Genomic DNA, 16328 nt, shown 5'->3' with positions numbered 1-16328 from the left:
AGCAGCCATTTTCGCGCCCTCGGTAAGCGAGGGGAGGGCGCGAAAACACTGCACGCGGCCATTTCGGCTGTTCCAGCGGCCATTTTGGACCCGCCGAACAGCTGATCCGCGGGTCGCAAAGCGAAGGTCGGTAAGCGAAACGCTTACCGATCTTCGCTATGCGAGTTTCAGCCATAGAGGCTGACGCGATGGCTCCGCATTAGCGATCCCAGAAAAGGGACCGCTATGCAGATTCGTCGCTATACGAGGCGCTTGTTAAGTGAGGCACCACTGTATAGTATATAGCAGGGGTCGTCAACCACCGGCCCGTGGCCCAGTGCCGGTCCATGGGCTTGCCGGAACTGGGCCATGGATACAGATCTCCACCCCCTCCTGCTCGCGGCAGGGGGTGTCGCGCTCACAGCGGGGCATACGGAGCTTGCTCCCACCAGCCAGTCCTTGGCCCCAAAGAGGTTGAGGACCACTGGTATATAGTATATTATACTATTTATATCATGTATTTTTAATATTATTCTATATATATATCATATATTTTAATGTGATATTTATATACTAGTATGTTTAGCTGTTAGCTATTATAGTTTGGGTTGCTTGGGCCCCTATAAGGAAAAAGAGGATATATTATACATAAAATCTCTCTATATAAATTATACATACACAGAGAGCAAGAGAAAGATAAATGTATGGCTAGTGAACAATCCAGGGCATTTTTTGTCTCTTGCACATTTAAGAGTTTCTTCTCTGATAGAGTTTTTTCCTGCCAAACTACAGATTTATATATAATATGTGCATGTTGAATCTATTAAAACACATACAGTTAATAGCCAAGGATTCCTTCATATCATGTGACAGATCTAAAATTAACATTTTAAATCAGCAGTGTGAAACCGTTGACCCACCTGGTGTTTTGGCTCACAATTCTCATAAGCTCTCATAAACTGTTGTCCAAAATGTTGACATATCTACAGGGGGAAAAAAAAAGGAGGAGGGCAGGAAAAAGTTGAGCACTGTGACACCCTGAAGGCCAAGAGATTTCCATGTGAGCTTTGGTGCATCGAGATCCACTTCCTCAGATGTATGGAGTGCATAACTGAGAACAGATTGTGATCCCTGAAAGCTCACACAGAAACAGATCTTTCAGTCTGAAAGGTGCTACAACTTTTTGTCTTCTGCTTTTTCTCTTCTTGTTTTTTTTCCCACTGCAGGACTACCTTTTAATTTTGTCAATATGCTAAAACAGAATAACACAGCTACTCTTTTAATAAAGGTTGCATAAAATGTATCTGGAAGGTCAAAGGTTTCTCACTTCTAATTTAAATCATGCTTTTGAAAAGAGATCTTTGAGCACAGCTCTAGCTTTTTAGACAATATATTTTATTTTTAGAAGGTGCTTACCAGACCGATGAAGCAAGGAGAACACTTGTGGTGTTAGCAAGGAAGGCAACCGGAGGTTCTCCCAGCATCAGCGAAGATAAAATGGATCCACCAAAGCAATAAAGCATAGCACTAAACCAGCAGGCAATTGGGCTCTGGCGTGATACTTCAACCGCTCCTGAAAGGAATGCAAAATACAAAGAACTATTTGCAAGGATTTTGGCTATCAGATATCTCATCTGTAATTTCCTCAGAATGGAAAAAACCTAAGAGAAGTCCAAAATCAGTTCACAGCAAGATCAGTGCACAGCTCTTTATTTTACACGCAGTATCCAAATGGATGAATCTAGTGGACATTCCAGAACTAGAAAGGAAGTAGAAAGTGGAGGAAACCACCATCATTCCTAGGTCAAAACATACCTTCAAAAGAAAAATACATTTGTGGGCAAGTAGATGATGCCCGAACCCTTGCCCCCAGATTCCAGTGTATTGAGGGACGGTAGTATGGGTAATGTTGAATTTATTCTTATGGCTTAACATAACACCCTTGCATCATCTGAAACCACTGTGAATTCTAATGTCCTCTGATCTAATCTCCCAAAACAAAGTGGCTCCAAAATTCTCCTTGTGCCCTCTACAAGGCCCAGTGCTCACCTCCCACCCACCATTCAGCATGGCTACCATAGGATGCTAGGAGGCTGGACAAAGAAAATCAATCCACTTTTAAAAGAAGAACATTGGGGTAGGATTGCAGGAGTGGCCCTCCAAGGTCCAGGAATGAGTGTGTCCACATTCCAGACTTCTACAGATTCCTTACTTCTGATCTATGTCCTAAAACACTGCATATAAGTAATTGTAATAAATATATATAAGCATAGAATAAGCCAATCTATACTGTATATATGCTATATAGTAGTTCTGGGCACTGCTTCACAAAATGAGTAACAGAGAGATAGAAATGATGTGGAAAAGAGCATGCAAAATCTTCAGTGGGTTGGACCAACTCCTCTAAGAGGGAAGATACCAATGTTTTCAAAGAGAATACGACATAAGTATATACAGTTATGCATGATGTGGAGATAACCTATAAAGAGAAGATTCACTCCTTGTCTCAGCACATTAAAACTTGCAGTCATCTAAGAAAGCTGAATGGTGAGTGATTCAGAACAGACGAAAGGATACAATTATTCGTGTAGTGCATCATTAAACAATGGAAGGAAGTTAAACAATGAAGGATCTTTGGTACCGCAAGAAACAATGATAGCTACCTGTCGGACTGCTTTAAAAGAGGACAGAACAAATAAATTGAAGGTAAGTCTGCCAGGATATAACTTCTTCAGTCTTGGAAGCAGAATCCTCTGGCCACTGTTGAGTTTTCCAAACTTGCTGGACTATTGAATGTAGCACCTTAACAGCATCATCTTTCAAGGTTTTAAATAGTTCAATTGGAATGCCATCACCTCCACTGGCCTTGTTGTTAGCCAGGCTTTCTAAGGCCCACTTGACTTCGCTCTCCAGGATGTCTGGCTCAAGGTCAGCAACTACATTGTCTGGGTTGTCCGGGATATCCAAATCTTTCTGATATAATTCCTCTGTGTATTCTTGCCACCTCTTCTTGACGTCTTCTGCTTCTGTTAGGTCCCTCCCATTTTTGTCTTTTATCATGTTCATCTTTGCGCAAAATGTTCCTCTAATATGTCCAATTTTCCTGAACAGATCTCTGGTCTTTCCTTTTCTGTTATCTTCCTCTATTTCTTTGCATTGTTCATTTAAGAAGGCCCTCTTGTCTCTCCTTGCTATTCTTTGGAAGTCTGCATTCAAGTTTCTGTAACTTTCCCTATCTCCCTTGCATTTTGCTTCCCTTCTCCTCTCTGCTATTTCTAAGGCCTCGTTGGACAGCCACTTTGCTTTCTTGCATTTCCTTTTCTTTGGGATGGTTTTCGTTGCTGCCTCCTGGACAATGTTACGAGCCTCTATCCAAAGTTCTTCAGGCACTCTGTCCACCAAATCTAGTTCCTTAAATCTGTTCTTTACTTCCACTGTGTATTCATAAGGGATTTGGTTTAGATTATACCTGAGTGGCCCAGTGGTTTTTCCTAATCTCTTCAGTCTAAGCTTGAATTTTGCTATGAGAAGCTGATGATCAGATCCGCAGTCAGCTCCAGGTCTTGTTTTTGCTGACTGTATAGAGCTTCTCCATCTTTGGCTGCAGAGAATATAATCAATCTGATTTCGATATTGCCCATCTGGTGATTTCCATGTATAGAGTCGCCTCTTGTGTTGTTGGAAAAGAGTGTTTGTGATGACCAGCTTATTCTCTTGACAAAACTCTATTAGCCTTTGTCCTGCTTCGTTCTGAACTCCAAGGCCAAACTTCCCTGTTGTTCCTTTTATCTCTTGGCTCCCTACTTTAGCATTCCAGTCCCCTAGAATGAGAAGAACATCTTTCTTTGGTGTCAGTTCTAGTAGGTGTTGTAAATCTTCATAGAATTGTTCAATTTCAGTCTCCTCAGCAATGCTGGTTGGTGCATAAACTTGGATTATTGTGATGTTGAATGGTCTGCCTTGGATTCGTATTGACATCATTCTATCATTTTTGAGATTGTATCCCATTACAGCTTTTCCCACTCTTTTGTTGACTATGAGGGCTACTCCATTCCTTCTACGGGATTCTTGCCCACAATAGTAGATATGATAATCATCTGAGCTGAATTCGCCCATTCCTGTCCATTTTAGTTCACTGATGCCCAGGATGTCGATGTTTATTCTTGCCATCTCCTGTTTGACCACCTCCAGCTTCCCAATGTTCATAGATCTTACATTCCAGGTTCCTATGCAGTATTTTTCTTTGCAGCATTGGATTTTCCTTTCACTTCCAGGCACGTCCACAGCTGAGCGTCCTTTCGGCTTTGGCCCAACCACTTCATTAGCTCTGGAGCTACTTGTACTTGTCCTCCACTCTTCCTCAGTAGCATGTTGGACGCCTTCCGACCTGAGGGGCCCATCTTCCAGCGTCATATCTTTTAGCCTTTTGTTTCTGATCATGGGGCGTTCTTGGCAAAGATACTGGAGTGGCTTGCCATTTCCTACTCCAGGTGGATTGCGTTTAGTCGGAACTCTCCACTATGTCCTGTCCGTCTTGGGTGTCCCTGCACGGCATAGCCCATAGCTTCTCTGAGTTACTCAAGCCCCTTCGCCACGACAAGGCAGCAATCCATGAAAGGGCCACCCACTAATGTTCCTCAGCAACAGGCATACTGAATCAAGAGAGCAAACTGAGGCTGAAAAGAATTCCAAACACAGAAGAGTTGAGAGTCATCCACAACTTCTGTCAACCAATTCCTCCACTTACAATGTTCAGGCATTCTGCACCATTGCTTATAAAGCCAAAAAGCAGCTATCCTGACAGGCTTGGAGGTAACACACAATTTGCAGAAATACCCTCTCAACACAAACACTAACACACATGCACATTGTGAGGGTTCGATTTCTGGCTCCTTCCTTTGTTCAAATAAATCTGGAGATTTTTGCACTTTAGAAACAGGGGTAAGGTTTATTGGAGTGTTTAACAAATAACCAGTGTCAACAAAGTTATCCCTACATCTTTCTCCTTCCGACAACGGCTTGGTCAGGGGCTTCCATTCTTCATCTAGGAACAGATTCTTTTCACCAGCGTACCATGGACCTGGCCAGTCTATAGATAAGTTCAGGTCTACCACAGGTCCCGCTTCACCTTCCAGCAGGAGCACAGTGTCCTTGTCCCGGTCGTCCACCCACATGCAGCATTCAAAGGGTATGGGGGTCCTCCAGGGTCCTGCCGGTAGTCCTTCTTCTGGAATTCTCTCACCCTCCATTCCAACCTCTCTCTCCTCTCTCTCTCTCTCCCTTCTCCTTTTCCTGTCTCTCAGCCTTCGTCTCCATTCCCTGGCCTCTGCTTCTCCCCAATACGATGGTCTCTAGGGGGAATCTCTCTCCTTCTCCTGTAACCAGCCTCCTCTTTGGGTACCCTCAGCGTCTCCCAAGCTCCAGTCCAGGGATCCTCCATTCAGACCCGTTCCCAACCTGGAGGCAACTGTTCCTCCCTCCTATTTACACCCACTGCTTCCGCCTCTATCTCCACCCTCTCCTTCCGTTCAGTTCCTGCCATATCTCCCCGAGTTACTTCAACCGTTAACCTTCGTATTTTTCTCTCTCTAAATCTTGTGTATCAGTCCCTCGCTGTACTGTTCTCTTGGGGGATGAAGTGGACAGGGTCTGTGTTGCTTTCTCGACAGTGTGGGTGAGGGATGGCACTCCAGCGAGGGGGTTACAGCTCTTGCCCTCTGTCTCACACACATGCACACATTTACTCTAAAGAAATATATACTGTACATTATAGATGGAAAATTCACCAAACAGCTGTCAAAGAATTGATCACAGTGGCCACAGACCTCTGCCCGACTACAGAGGAAGGAGCAAGCAAAAACCCAGGAGCATGATCTGGGGCATAGAGTGGAGCTTCTGGAATCTTGAAGGGCAGCACTCCATGCCATACTATTTTGTGGCAGGTGCCACACATTACAACTAGACATTGCTGACATTTAAATGAACAACGTTCTTTATACTTTGGGACCTGACAACTGTCCTGCAACTCCTTATTATTCCCATTTCAATCAGTGAAAAAGTAGAAGTATTGTATAGCCTTAGGAACCATTTCACCTGGTTCGTATGCTATATAGTGATGTATCCTTAAACATCCATTTATACATTTGTGCTGCACTTTCCCAAAATAATTACACAGCTGTCTAAACACCAGTGTTACACTAGTACTGTATGGCTCAAAGCAAACATGCAGTAAATACTGCTTGAAATACGGACCATTTTACTTCTTATGCCTCTCTCTAGCATAGTCATTCTTATCTTTGGGTCCCCCAAGGCTGTTAGGCTTTCAGAAGTCCTTACTCGAACAGCCAAAGGACTGTTCGAGTATGGGAGAAGCAATCCATGAACTCTGAAAGCAAGTGTTTTTGTAAATGGGGATGTAAAGACCTATTCCAAGCCCAAGACCCTCTATGCTGGATCACACAGAGGTTCTTAGTTTTTCAAGATACAGTCTGCATCAAGAAGAGAATTACATAATTTTGTCTTTGTGTAAACGATATTTTTTTAAAAAGTCAGGAAGAGCTAAAACAAAGAAACACAACTTTGCATCTCACACTTTTTTGCAACTTAATAGAATGGGTATTTATCTTCAATATACAGGCTGCTGTGAGCTGGCTGGATAGCTCAGTGGTTTAGTTATCTGGCTGCAAAGTCAGAGGTTGGGAGTTCAATTCCCCACTGTGCCTTCTGTGAGTAGAGCCAGTTTGTGTGCCCTTAGGCAAGCTGCAGTGTCTCAGGGCACCCCCAGAAGAAGAGAATGGTAAATCACTTCTGAGTATTCTCTAGCTGGAAAACCCTGAAAAAGGTTGCTATAAGTCAGAATTGACTTGATGGCATATGTCTAATATTATCAGACTGAAAATTGACAAATAAACTGTGACAGGCGCTACAGGTGGTTCCTGATGAACAGCTCCTTGCACTGACAATCAAAAACATTTTGCATCAGTTCTTCCTTTTCCTCCTTAACAAGCTTTTTATGGGAAGAACAAAAGCAAAAACAAAAATGTGGGGATATAGTCGAAGATTATAAATAGAAAATGAGGTTGTCTGATTTGCATTGCAAAATTCAGTGAATGCGGAAGGATGATTGCATGGTTAGAGCCAAACATAGAAGACAGAATTCTCAGAGTCTCACATTTCAATGCCCAGAACACTTTGGGGCGGCTGTGAGGACTAAACTAGCATAAAACCAGTACACATTTGTGATGCTGATTTTCCCTTAGAGCCTTTGTAACATTTGTGTGCTCCTCTCTGAAAAGAGTGACACACCAAGATACTGGTGGGTCTGAAAATTCAAGTTAATGATTAGCACATAGACATTTTACTGCTTTGCTGTCACAGGATTAAAGTTTGCTATTTCACTAAGTCCTAATTTGACATTTATAGCTGTATTGCGTGGGACAACCAACATTTAGAGTTTAGTGGATCACCAATGTGAACATTGCTTTGTCATTTGTGTTTATTCTGCACAGCTTAATAATGAGGAGACATCATGCTGTGTGTGGACTTAAGTAAGTTTCCGGTATGTCAAATAAAATTCCTAACAGCACCCAACTGCATGATACACACAAATACACTGAAGCTCTGTCTATTACCAAATACTGTATAACACTTCTGAGTAGAGAAGTGTATATATGTCACTCTGGGGGTCCCCAGTCTCTTCATGGGAAGGGAAGAATTGAAAAACCCCAAGAGCATAATTGTAAGTGCCCTACTCTGCTCATGGAAACAGAGTATCATAAATGCCCCCAACAACATAAGATAAATGAGAGACGCTTTAATCATTGAAGTCCAGTATTCAAGTTTATTGACAATAAATTTATACTGCCCTTCATTTCTTAATTCTAGGAATAATGTTAATTGGCTTAAAATGAAAGTACAACATTTTATATTAAATAAAACACCATGAAATCAACATTAGCATGAAAATAGCCTAAAAGCAAGAACAAGAATATGTCTTAAAAACACTAAGAAAAGGAGTAGATAAAACAACAGCAACAGCTTAATGGGGAAAAAAAAACACCCAACATCGCTAGCAGGATTATTGTTGGGGCTTCAAAGAAAGACATAATTAGTACTCCAGAGTAGCTTGCACTTCTCAACGACCTTCCCTCATCCTGCCTGGCAGGCCATATGGAAAACCACTTTTGAAATCAAGTGTACCTTCCAAAACAGTTCTTGATATGGGTATGGCAGTTTCCTGTTCAGCATCAGAAATCCCCTCGGGTACACCCAAAGTCCTTGGGGCATCACGAAGTAGCGCTCAGTCCTGGCCTAAATATATCTTAGGACTCCATACCAAATACTTCTTGTGTATCTGTGTTGTCATCTCTCTCTCTCTCTCTTTTTTAAAGCCTCCATGAACTGCTTGTGAGCAAATACATTATGCAGCAAACCTCCTGAACCTTTCTGCTACAACTCCCCCCCCCCCCCACCTACTGTATATATTACCGTCTGCCATTCCTACACAAAGACACCCTCTTCCACAGATTCATACCATGTCTCTCAGGCTTCCCAGATGCCAGATGTGGCAGAACATCCAACTCCTAAAATACTCTCATGGTACTGATCATACAGTTGTGCTTGGGCTCCAGTCCCAGCTAGGGAGCAGTGGGTCGCTAAAGGTTCAGAGCTGTACGAACAGGTGTTAGGATGGTGGCAGAACATAAGATCAGCTAGAAATATAAGCATGACAGGCTATGAAGCAAAGCCAACTTGGATCTAGATGGAATCTGGGAATGGCCACATACTCAGGCTATTTTATTCTGTATGAGCATGAGGCCAACATCAAGGCCACTGTAAAATAACCCTACTAAATACTGCAATGCTGTATTTAGAAATGTCTCCCTTCCCTCTTCAATAAGGTACAACTTTTTTAGATAAAAGACAAATGTGTCAATTGTCCACATTACAAAAAGAGTGAAGTAACTTATTCTCAAGTCTATTTCTGGGTGCGCTACTTGCACTGAAAGGAACTAACATATTCCTATGGGGAAAAGAGAAATGGATTGCTATCCTGCATGCATTATGAACAACAGGATGATGGATCTCACTCCTAGATTCAGTCTTAAGCCGGGATGCCCAGATATTAGCAGTGGCCAGGAGCACATTTAAAGTGAGTACATCACCTGTTCTGGAGATGTCTGATTTAACTACGGTGCCTTAGTTATATCTCACTCCGATTACTATATGGCACTCTACACAGGGCTGCCTTGGAAAGATGTTCAGAAATGTCAGTTTGTTCGAAACATTACAGCAAGACAGCTGGCCCAAGCTAGTTACAGGGAATGTACAACTCCCTTTTTACATCAGCTTCACTGGATACCACCTCCTTACCAAAGATAATTCAAAGTGCTGGTTATGATCTATAAAGTCCTAAAGTCTAGCTGCCTATCTGAAAGAATGCAGTCTTCACACACAAGCTTGCCCAGAATTTGGCATCAACGAGAAACATTCTTCTCTCTGTTTCATCATGTTCTGAGGCTTCTTTGGGGAGGATGTGAGAGAGGGCCTTCTCTTCAGTTGCTCCTAGGATCTGGAAGTTTCTTTCAAGGAAGGCTATGATGCCCCCACCTTTGCTGTACTTCCACTGGCCAGCTTAAACCATTTTTCTTTTTGTATTAAAATTGACAGCCTCATGGTAAGAAGTCTTAGGCTGGGCATGCTGAGTTTCTTTTAATGTAAATTGTAAGTTGTCTTTAAATAAAGATGTTTCAAAGTGTTTATACTTTAATTGTGCTTTTGTATTTTGATAGGTTTAATTACATTGTAGTACAGTGGTGCCTCGCAAGACGATTACCCTGCATAACGACGAATCCACATGACGACGGGGTTTTGCGACCGCCATTGCGCGTCGCAAAACAGTGTTTCCTATGGGGGAATTTCGCTATGCGCCGTTTCGGTCCGAGGACGATTCTAACAGCTGATCGGCGGCTCTGCAAAATGGCTCCCTAGAGTGTTTTCGGGATCAATGCTTCTCAAGAGAGTGATTTAAAATGCCTTCCCTATGGGTGATCTTCACACAACGACAACTACAGCTGATTGGCGGCTCCGCAAAATGGCTTCCCTAGGTTGTTTTCGGACCAATGCTTCTCAAGACAGCGATTTTAAAGGGCTTACCTATGGGCGATTTTCGCTGGACGACGACTATTTTCCCCATTGGAACGCATTAAACGGGTTTCAATGCATTCCAATGGGGAAATGCTTTCCGCAATCCGATGATTTTGCTAAACAGCGATTTCAATGGAACGCATTATCATTGTCTTCCGGGGCACCACTGTATTTGCATTTTTTAGTGATACTGCTTTTCAATTATGTTGTAAGTCACCTTAGATGCCAGTCTTGGGAGTATATAAAGAAAATAAAGAAAAGGGGGTAAAAACAAGCTGATGATTGACCAGTTTATACTCAGAAATGGAGAGTCTATTTAACTATCCTGCTCAGTAGCTGCCAAAAGCCTTCCTTTTAAAAGGCCACCACTACATTTTTTTAAAGTTAATTTTTTACCCTATCTTCCCTCTGATAAACCCATTAAGTAGGCTCTACTAAGAGAGTGGTGCAAGGTCATTAAGTGAGGTTCATGGCTCAATGGGGGTATAACTCTGATGTCACAAGTCTCAGTAAGACACTCTTAAACCCTAAACGTCAATGGCTGCAATTCATAAATTAAGGATGAGTCAGATGTTGAAGAAATAGTGCTTGCTCACTGCCTAAAATGACCAATTCCAAGCAAAGTTAAGACTCCCCAAAAATGATTTACAGAAGCAAAGTCCAAGAAATAGTAGGTCTTGTCCACTCTTTGGCAGAGAGAAAGGTAAGGCAGAGGAATCGTACATCCTACAGGATTCACAGGAGCAAGGAACTAAGTCAGTGGTCAGAGTGCATACGTTCAAATTTCCCAGCGTAAGATATACTTAATTACTGAAGAGACTACACAACTTGAGATTAAATACTGCAGGGTTTCATGGCTTCCACTCTAGATGAACTCAGGGACTCATGCCACAACTTGGAACTAAGCTGGACTGGATCTGGCCTGTTTTTGGATTTGAGACCTCAGGAAACCTTGTGCCTGAAATTCTAATACTGAAGAAGCCAATAGCCATGAAATTCTGTTAGTCTTAAAGATGCCATAATCCTTTTCTTTGTTTATGTTACTACTGAAATAGTTGTTGAAACAAACTAACACACCTACCTCTCTGAAACCTGTCACTAAAGAAAGAAAGCTACACCTCAATAACAACCTTCTACCTAATTATTACTGACTGATAAGCAGTGGAGAACAAGTCTACTCCATACTCTGCTTTCCACACCCTTATTATCAATGTAAATTCAATGTAAAGTGAAAGTCATTTCCTTTTCCCAAGGATTTAAAAGCTTAACAAATATTTTTAATGTGTCCTGGTATTTCCTTTAATTCTGCTGATTATGTTTATACTGTGAGGTTTTGAGATGTTTGTGTGTATTTGTTTTGACCTAATGTTGGCATTTGCTCACTACTGGAAGACATTGTTGAGGCGAAGGCCATAAATTATCTAAACAATCTAAAACTCTAATAATTGTAACCCCAAGCCGCCAATCTCCCTGATGGACCTGAGCAAATTAAAGACACTTTTTACTTTTTTTATCTTTAATTAGATTTTTAACCACCACCACCCCCAGACAAGGTCTACTCAGCTTACATACATAGATGTTAACTTTGGGAAAACTATATTTTTCAATTAATCCTCTTTTCCACCTCATATGTCTGAAGAAGTGGGTAAAGATCCATAAAAGCTTATATCAAAATATAGGTTTATAGTATCACAACGTTTTTATCTTTTGATTTTTAATTTGCCTGATATTTTTCAACTCCGTGTCTCAAAAAGTTCCCGAACAGCAAGTCACTGGCTGTGCTTATTGGGCAATTCTAGGACTCACAGTCCAAAATGTTACTTATCCAGTCTCTGATAAAATGTAAGGAGAAAGTAATTCTGTCCATGCTCAGAGACATATTTTTCCCATGCCTTCACTCTAGCACTGCCTGGCTAGATCATAAAGCCATCTAAGTTGAGCACCATTCTTGCCTACGTGCTCCTGGCAAGTTCACAAGCAGCGCTGTGACTCTTGCAGCAACAGGTGCATATACTGTCCCCTGAATAGGGCAGCTCTAGATTGGCATCAAGGTTAATTATCTACTGGCAAGGTGTCACCTTCATTAGTTGGTCTTTAACACAGCCTAAACTAGTGCCCATCAACAGACCTTGTGACAGCAAGTTTAACACGGTGGCTATCAAGTGAATTGATACAAATATTAAAAAAAACTTTTTTCTTCTGTTGTCCCAACAAGCAAACCCAGAGACCTTTGGGTAGAGTGGGCGGCATGTAAGTTAAATAAATATAAGTTAAATACAGTAAATAAACGTCGAGGACAGGGTGTTTATTTTTCTTTAGAAAATACTGTAAAGTGGAGCCAGCCTTCCGCATAAAACTCTCAAGACAACCGTGCACCTAACAAGAATGACATGAGGCGGAGGCTGGCTCTGAGCCCTTTAAACTGCCAGTAGTGAGCCACTCTGCACATGGTCAAGAGCCACTGCTGTCCTTTCCGAGCCACCCTGTAGACTGAAAAGGGATAACTGCCCCCATCCTCCCCGACTCACTTACCCCGCTCCTCCCTCAGCGACAGGACGGAGGCCGTGTAGTGAGCCAGGTCGAAAACCGGGAACATGGACAACCGGGAGAACCGAAGGGGCAACTGCCCCAGAATTTGCTCCATCGCGGCGGCGCCTGACGCGCATGCGCCGAGCGGAAAGGTGGCTGGCTGAACGCAGAGAACTAAAGACAGGAGCCGAGGCGAAGGGGCGGGGCTAACGGGGATTCTCCGCCCTCGCGCTTCCCGGCCATTGGCTCCTCCCCTCTGGAAGCGTGTAGGGGCGCCCCGCCCCCCGCAAAGGGTGGAACTCCTGTATGTATACAACCTACTAAGGATAGGAAAAGAGCGCAAACTGTTAGACGCGGAACAAGAACGCTGCCTTGGACCCAAATCCGATTGGCTGGACTCCCAAGCGGTGGGCGGGGCAAGAAGAAATAAGCGAGGAGCGCGTCTGTGTGGGTGCTGTTGTTTGTTTACATGGGTGGCTAGGTGGAGGAGGGCGTTAGGGAGTGAACTATCGCTACTTCTGAGTTCCGTGGAGTGTCATTGGAAAACTTCCTAATTTGATAGAGAGGTTGAGCCGGAACTGTTGTTGTTACCCAACCTTCTGACCCATGGCGATTTCATAAAGGAGGGATCTCCAAAATGCCCTTCTCCTCAACAGCCTTGCGCAGCTCTTGTAGATTCAAGCTTGTGGCTTCCTTTAGGGAGTCCGTCCATTTAGTATTTGGTCTTTCTCTTCTACCTTCCATCTTTCCCAGCATTATTGTCTTTTTCCAGCAAGTCCTGCCTTCTTAAGATGTGCCCAAAGCAGGGGAGCGTCAGCTTCAACATTTTTGCCTCCAGAGGTAGTTCATCTAGAACCCACTTGTCTGCCTTTCTGGCAATCTTGGTTATCGCAGAACCAAGGATAACTGTTGATGAAAGCTAGAATTCTTTTTCCTTTAATAAAGTGCATTATGATGGAAATATTTCGTTCGTGCATAAAAGTCAGATATGGAATCTTCCCTTCAATTCACTGGAGGTACTGGGACCCATTAATGCAATCCACTACCCATTTTTTTTTAAAGGAATAATAAACATTGAACTATTCAGCTTTTTGAGTGCCTTAGATAAAAATAGGAGTTTTAAGTTACACAGAAAAATCACACAACTGCAACTAGACTGCTGAACAAAATTTTCTTGAGAATAACAGTGAAAGTTGTATTCGCGAAGGCTTTCACGGCCGGGATCTAATGGTTGTTGTGGGTTTTTCGGGCTTCTTGGCCGTGTTCTGAAAGTGGTTCTTCCTACTTTCAGAACACGGCCAAGAAGCCCGAAAAACCCACAACAACCAACAGTGAAAGTTGTCAGCCAAATAAAGTTGGAAACTATTCCGTTAGAAGGAGTTTCAACTAGAGAATCTATTGTACCTAATTTCAGTTATTTTGGCTGTAATAACAATATGCATGTAATTAGTAATAGTCATAGTACTGATAATAATTTACTATTGCCAGTCTTTTGGAAAGTAGTAGAAAAGCAACAGCCATCAAAGGCATGTAAAATTTAATAAAATAAAACCAAGGATGACATGGAATACAGCGACTTCAGTCACAAGGATGGAATGAATCACGAGGAATAAGCAATTTATTTTTATTTTGGACCACCTGTTATTTGGACTTCATTGATTAACAGTATTGTTTGCTGATAAAGATTTCTCTTTTTTAATGATTGTGCTACATCTTCAGAGAGAAAATATCAGCTTTCCTCTCTGTTATAGCTCAATCATCCAAATTCACTTTGGACAGAAGTATCAAAAGTGGATGGCGGTGTAAAAGAGTGGATAATAAAAGCATCCCTGTTCATCAGGGGAGTCTAAACGACAGGCTTCTAACTCAAGTGACTCATGCCTCCTTGTGTAAGGAGGGTAGTATTTCGCTCCACCCGTTTGTCTGAAGCAGATCTGTTTCACTGAATTGTTTTGCCCTTGGTTTTTACATAGTTTATTTTATAAAATTGTATACAGATTTGCTGGCTGTTCCTTTTCTGTTCTCTTCCAGAATAATAGTAATAATAGGAATAATAATGCTAAATTGAACTGGCAAGTAAACATGCAGAGCACTAGATCAGTGTTTCTTAACCTGGGTGATATCACCCCCCCCCAGGAGGCAATTTCATTTTTCAGGGGGGCGATGAAACGAAAAGGGGCGACGTGGGGGCAAAGGAACAGAAGGGGGCGATGGAGCTGCCACCATTGAGGAAGTTATTATCGCCCCTGCCTGTGCCGCCAGATCCAGAGCAGCTGGTGCTGGCAGTGGATGTGGTGACGCCGGCGCCATTTAGGAAGTTATCATTGCCCCCCTCCCCCCCCCCGCCATCGCAAAACAACACTGTGCAATACTCTACACGTGCTTCTCAGACGTGACAGACTTTCAGTGGGGCTTGATCCCAGTTGTATAATTTTTTTCATTTTTTTAAAGAATGCACTTTTGCTGTTCTCTGTCCAAAAACCCTTTCCTGTCAAGTATGTATTTATGAAACCAAAATGCAAGATCAGGATCCAGGCACAAAATCACTGCTTTTCAAAAAAAGAAGAAGAAAGGAACAGAATGGTTAGTATTGTTTTATTATAATGTGAACTCACCAAATGTGAGCAATTGATAAGTGTATGAATAGGATGAGACCTCTCTATTTTGGTCACTTTTAATAATATTACAATATGAAGCTTCCGAGCAAGGTATGAGTCACACTGAATTCAATATACATTACTTACTAAACTTGTTATGTGCCGTCACATTGCCCCTATGTTATGGTGACTCCACTCATCTGCAATTAGAAGTACAGTAGGGTTGCTCTCAGCTTCACGACAAACTCACTACACTATAACTGTCATTTACACATTTATTGTTGAAGCCTAACAGTGCAAAAAGTCATCAATGTATTAGAATCTCAAAGATCATGTCCTTTCCTGACATATTAAGAGGACAAAACTATTCTCCAGGGTTTTGTTTTGTTTTGTTTGAGCAAACCTTTTCTCCCCTATTTTCTTGTTTGTTAAAATTAACAGTAACAAAATAAAAAGCAAACACTATCATGTTAAACATAATTTTAAAATATGTCATCTCTGTTTTGTAAACTGCTGATCAACAATGCATTTTTGTAAGCACCTAATTTTCAAACACGTAGCCCTGTTAGCCTGTTTCAGTGTAACTAAAAAAGAAAAATGTCTTGTGGCACCTCTAGGACTAACAGTCAGTGCATCACTAAATTATATTCTACAGTCTTTTATGGTAGACTGTGGAGAATCAGCCTGTAATTAACCAATTCCCTCTTTTAAAAAAAAAAGCAATAGCAACTACAGTTCTTTCGTCTCCTCTTTCAGTATAAAAACTGTTGTATACCTGTTCCTTATGTTTCGAATGGTATCTTGTACAGTATGAGGTACTCAGTATTTTGGATTCTCAAGTACAGTATTGTGCAGGCTTGAAACTGTTTCTTTTGCAGTTCTGCTTCGTATCCACTGGGAGGCATCAAACTCCTGTCTAGGAAATGTACAAATCAGTCTGCTTTCTACTCTTCGCAGATTGCTTCGTGGAGGGAGAAATAACAGCAAAGAGGAAAGGAGTCAATATCCATTGGATCAGATCTGGTCTGCAGATAAAAATTGCATCAGGTCCTTGTTGATCCTATGAACGTGTGATTA

The 16328-nt window shown here is 42.0% G+C and overlaps 1 protein-coding gene and 1 long non-coding RNA gene across 2 annotated transcripts in view; one reads left to right on the top strand and one right to left on the bottom strand.

Moving 5' to 3' along the window:
* The window catches only part of TMEM38B (transmembrane protein 38B), a 47676-nt gene extending 34847 nt beyond the window's left edge, over positions 1 to 12829 (bottom strand). Inside the window, exons 1-2 of the mRNA XM_020801461.3 lie at positions 12658 to 12829; positions 1396 to 1552 (exon numbers count right to left, since the gene is read on the bottom strand). Coding sequence (XP_020657120.2) covers positions 1396 to 1552; positions 12658 to 12769 — 269 coding nt within the window. The 5' untranslated portion in view covers positions 12770 to 12829. The remainder of the gene's footprint in view (positions 1 to 1395; positions 1553 to 12657) is intronic.
* A 2178-nt stretch (positions 12830 to 15007) lies between these two features.
* On the top strand, positions 15008 to 16328 carry LOC144586937 (uncharacterized). The gene is made up of 2 exons (XR_013542039.1): positions 15008 to 15237; positions 16209 to 16328. It is a non-coding gene; the product is annotated as an uncharacterized LOC144586937 (long non-coding RNA).

Source organism: Pogona vitticeps, chromosome 2 (genome assembly GCF_051106095.1).
Source record: "Pogona vitticeps strain Pit_001003342236 chromosome 2, PviZW2.1, whole genome shotgun sequence".
In the NCBI taxonomy this organism is placed as follows: Eukaryota; Metazoa; Chordata; class Lepidosauria; order Squamata; family Agamidae; genus Pogona; species Pogona vitticeps.
Note: the sequence above shows the minus strand (reverse complement) of the source record. Positions and strands in the feature narration are given on the sequence as shown.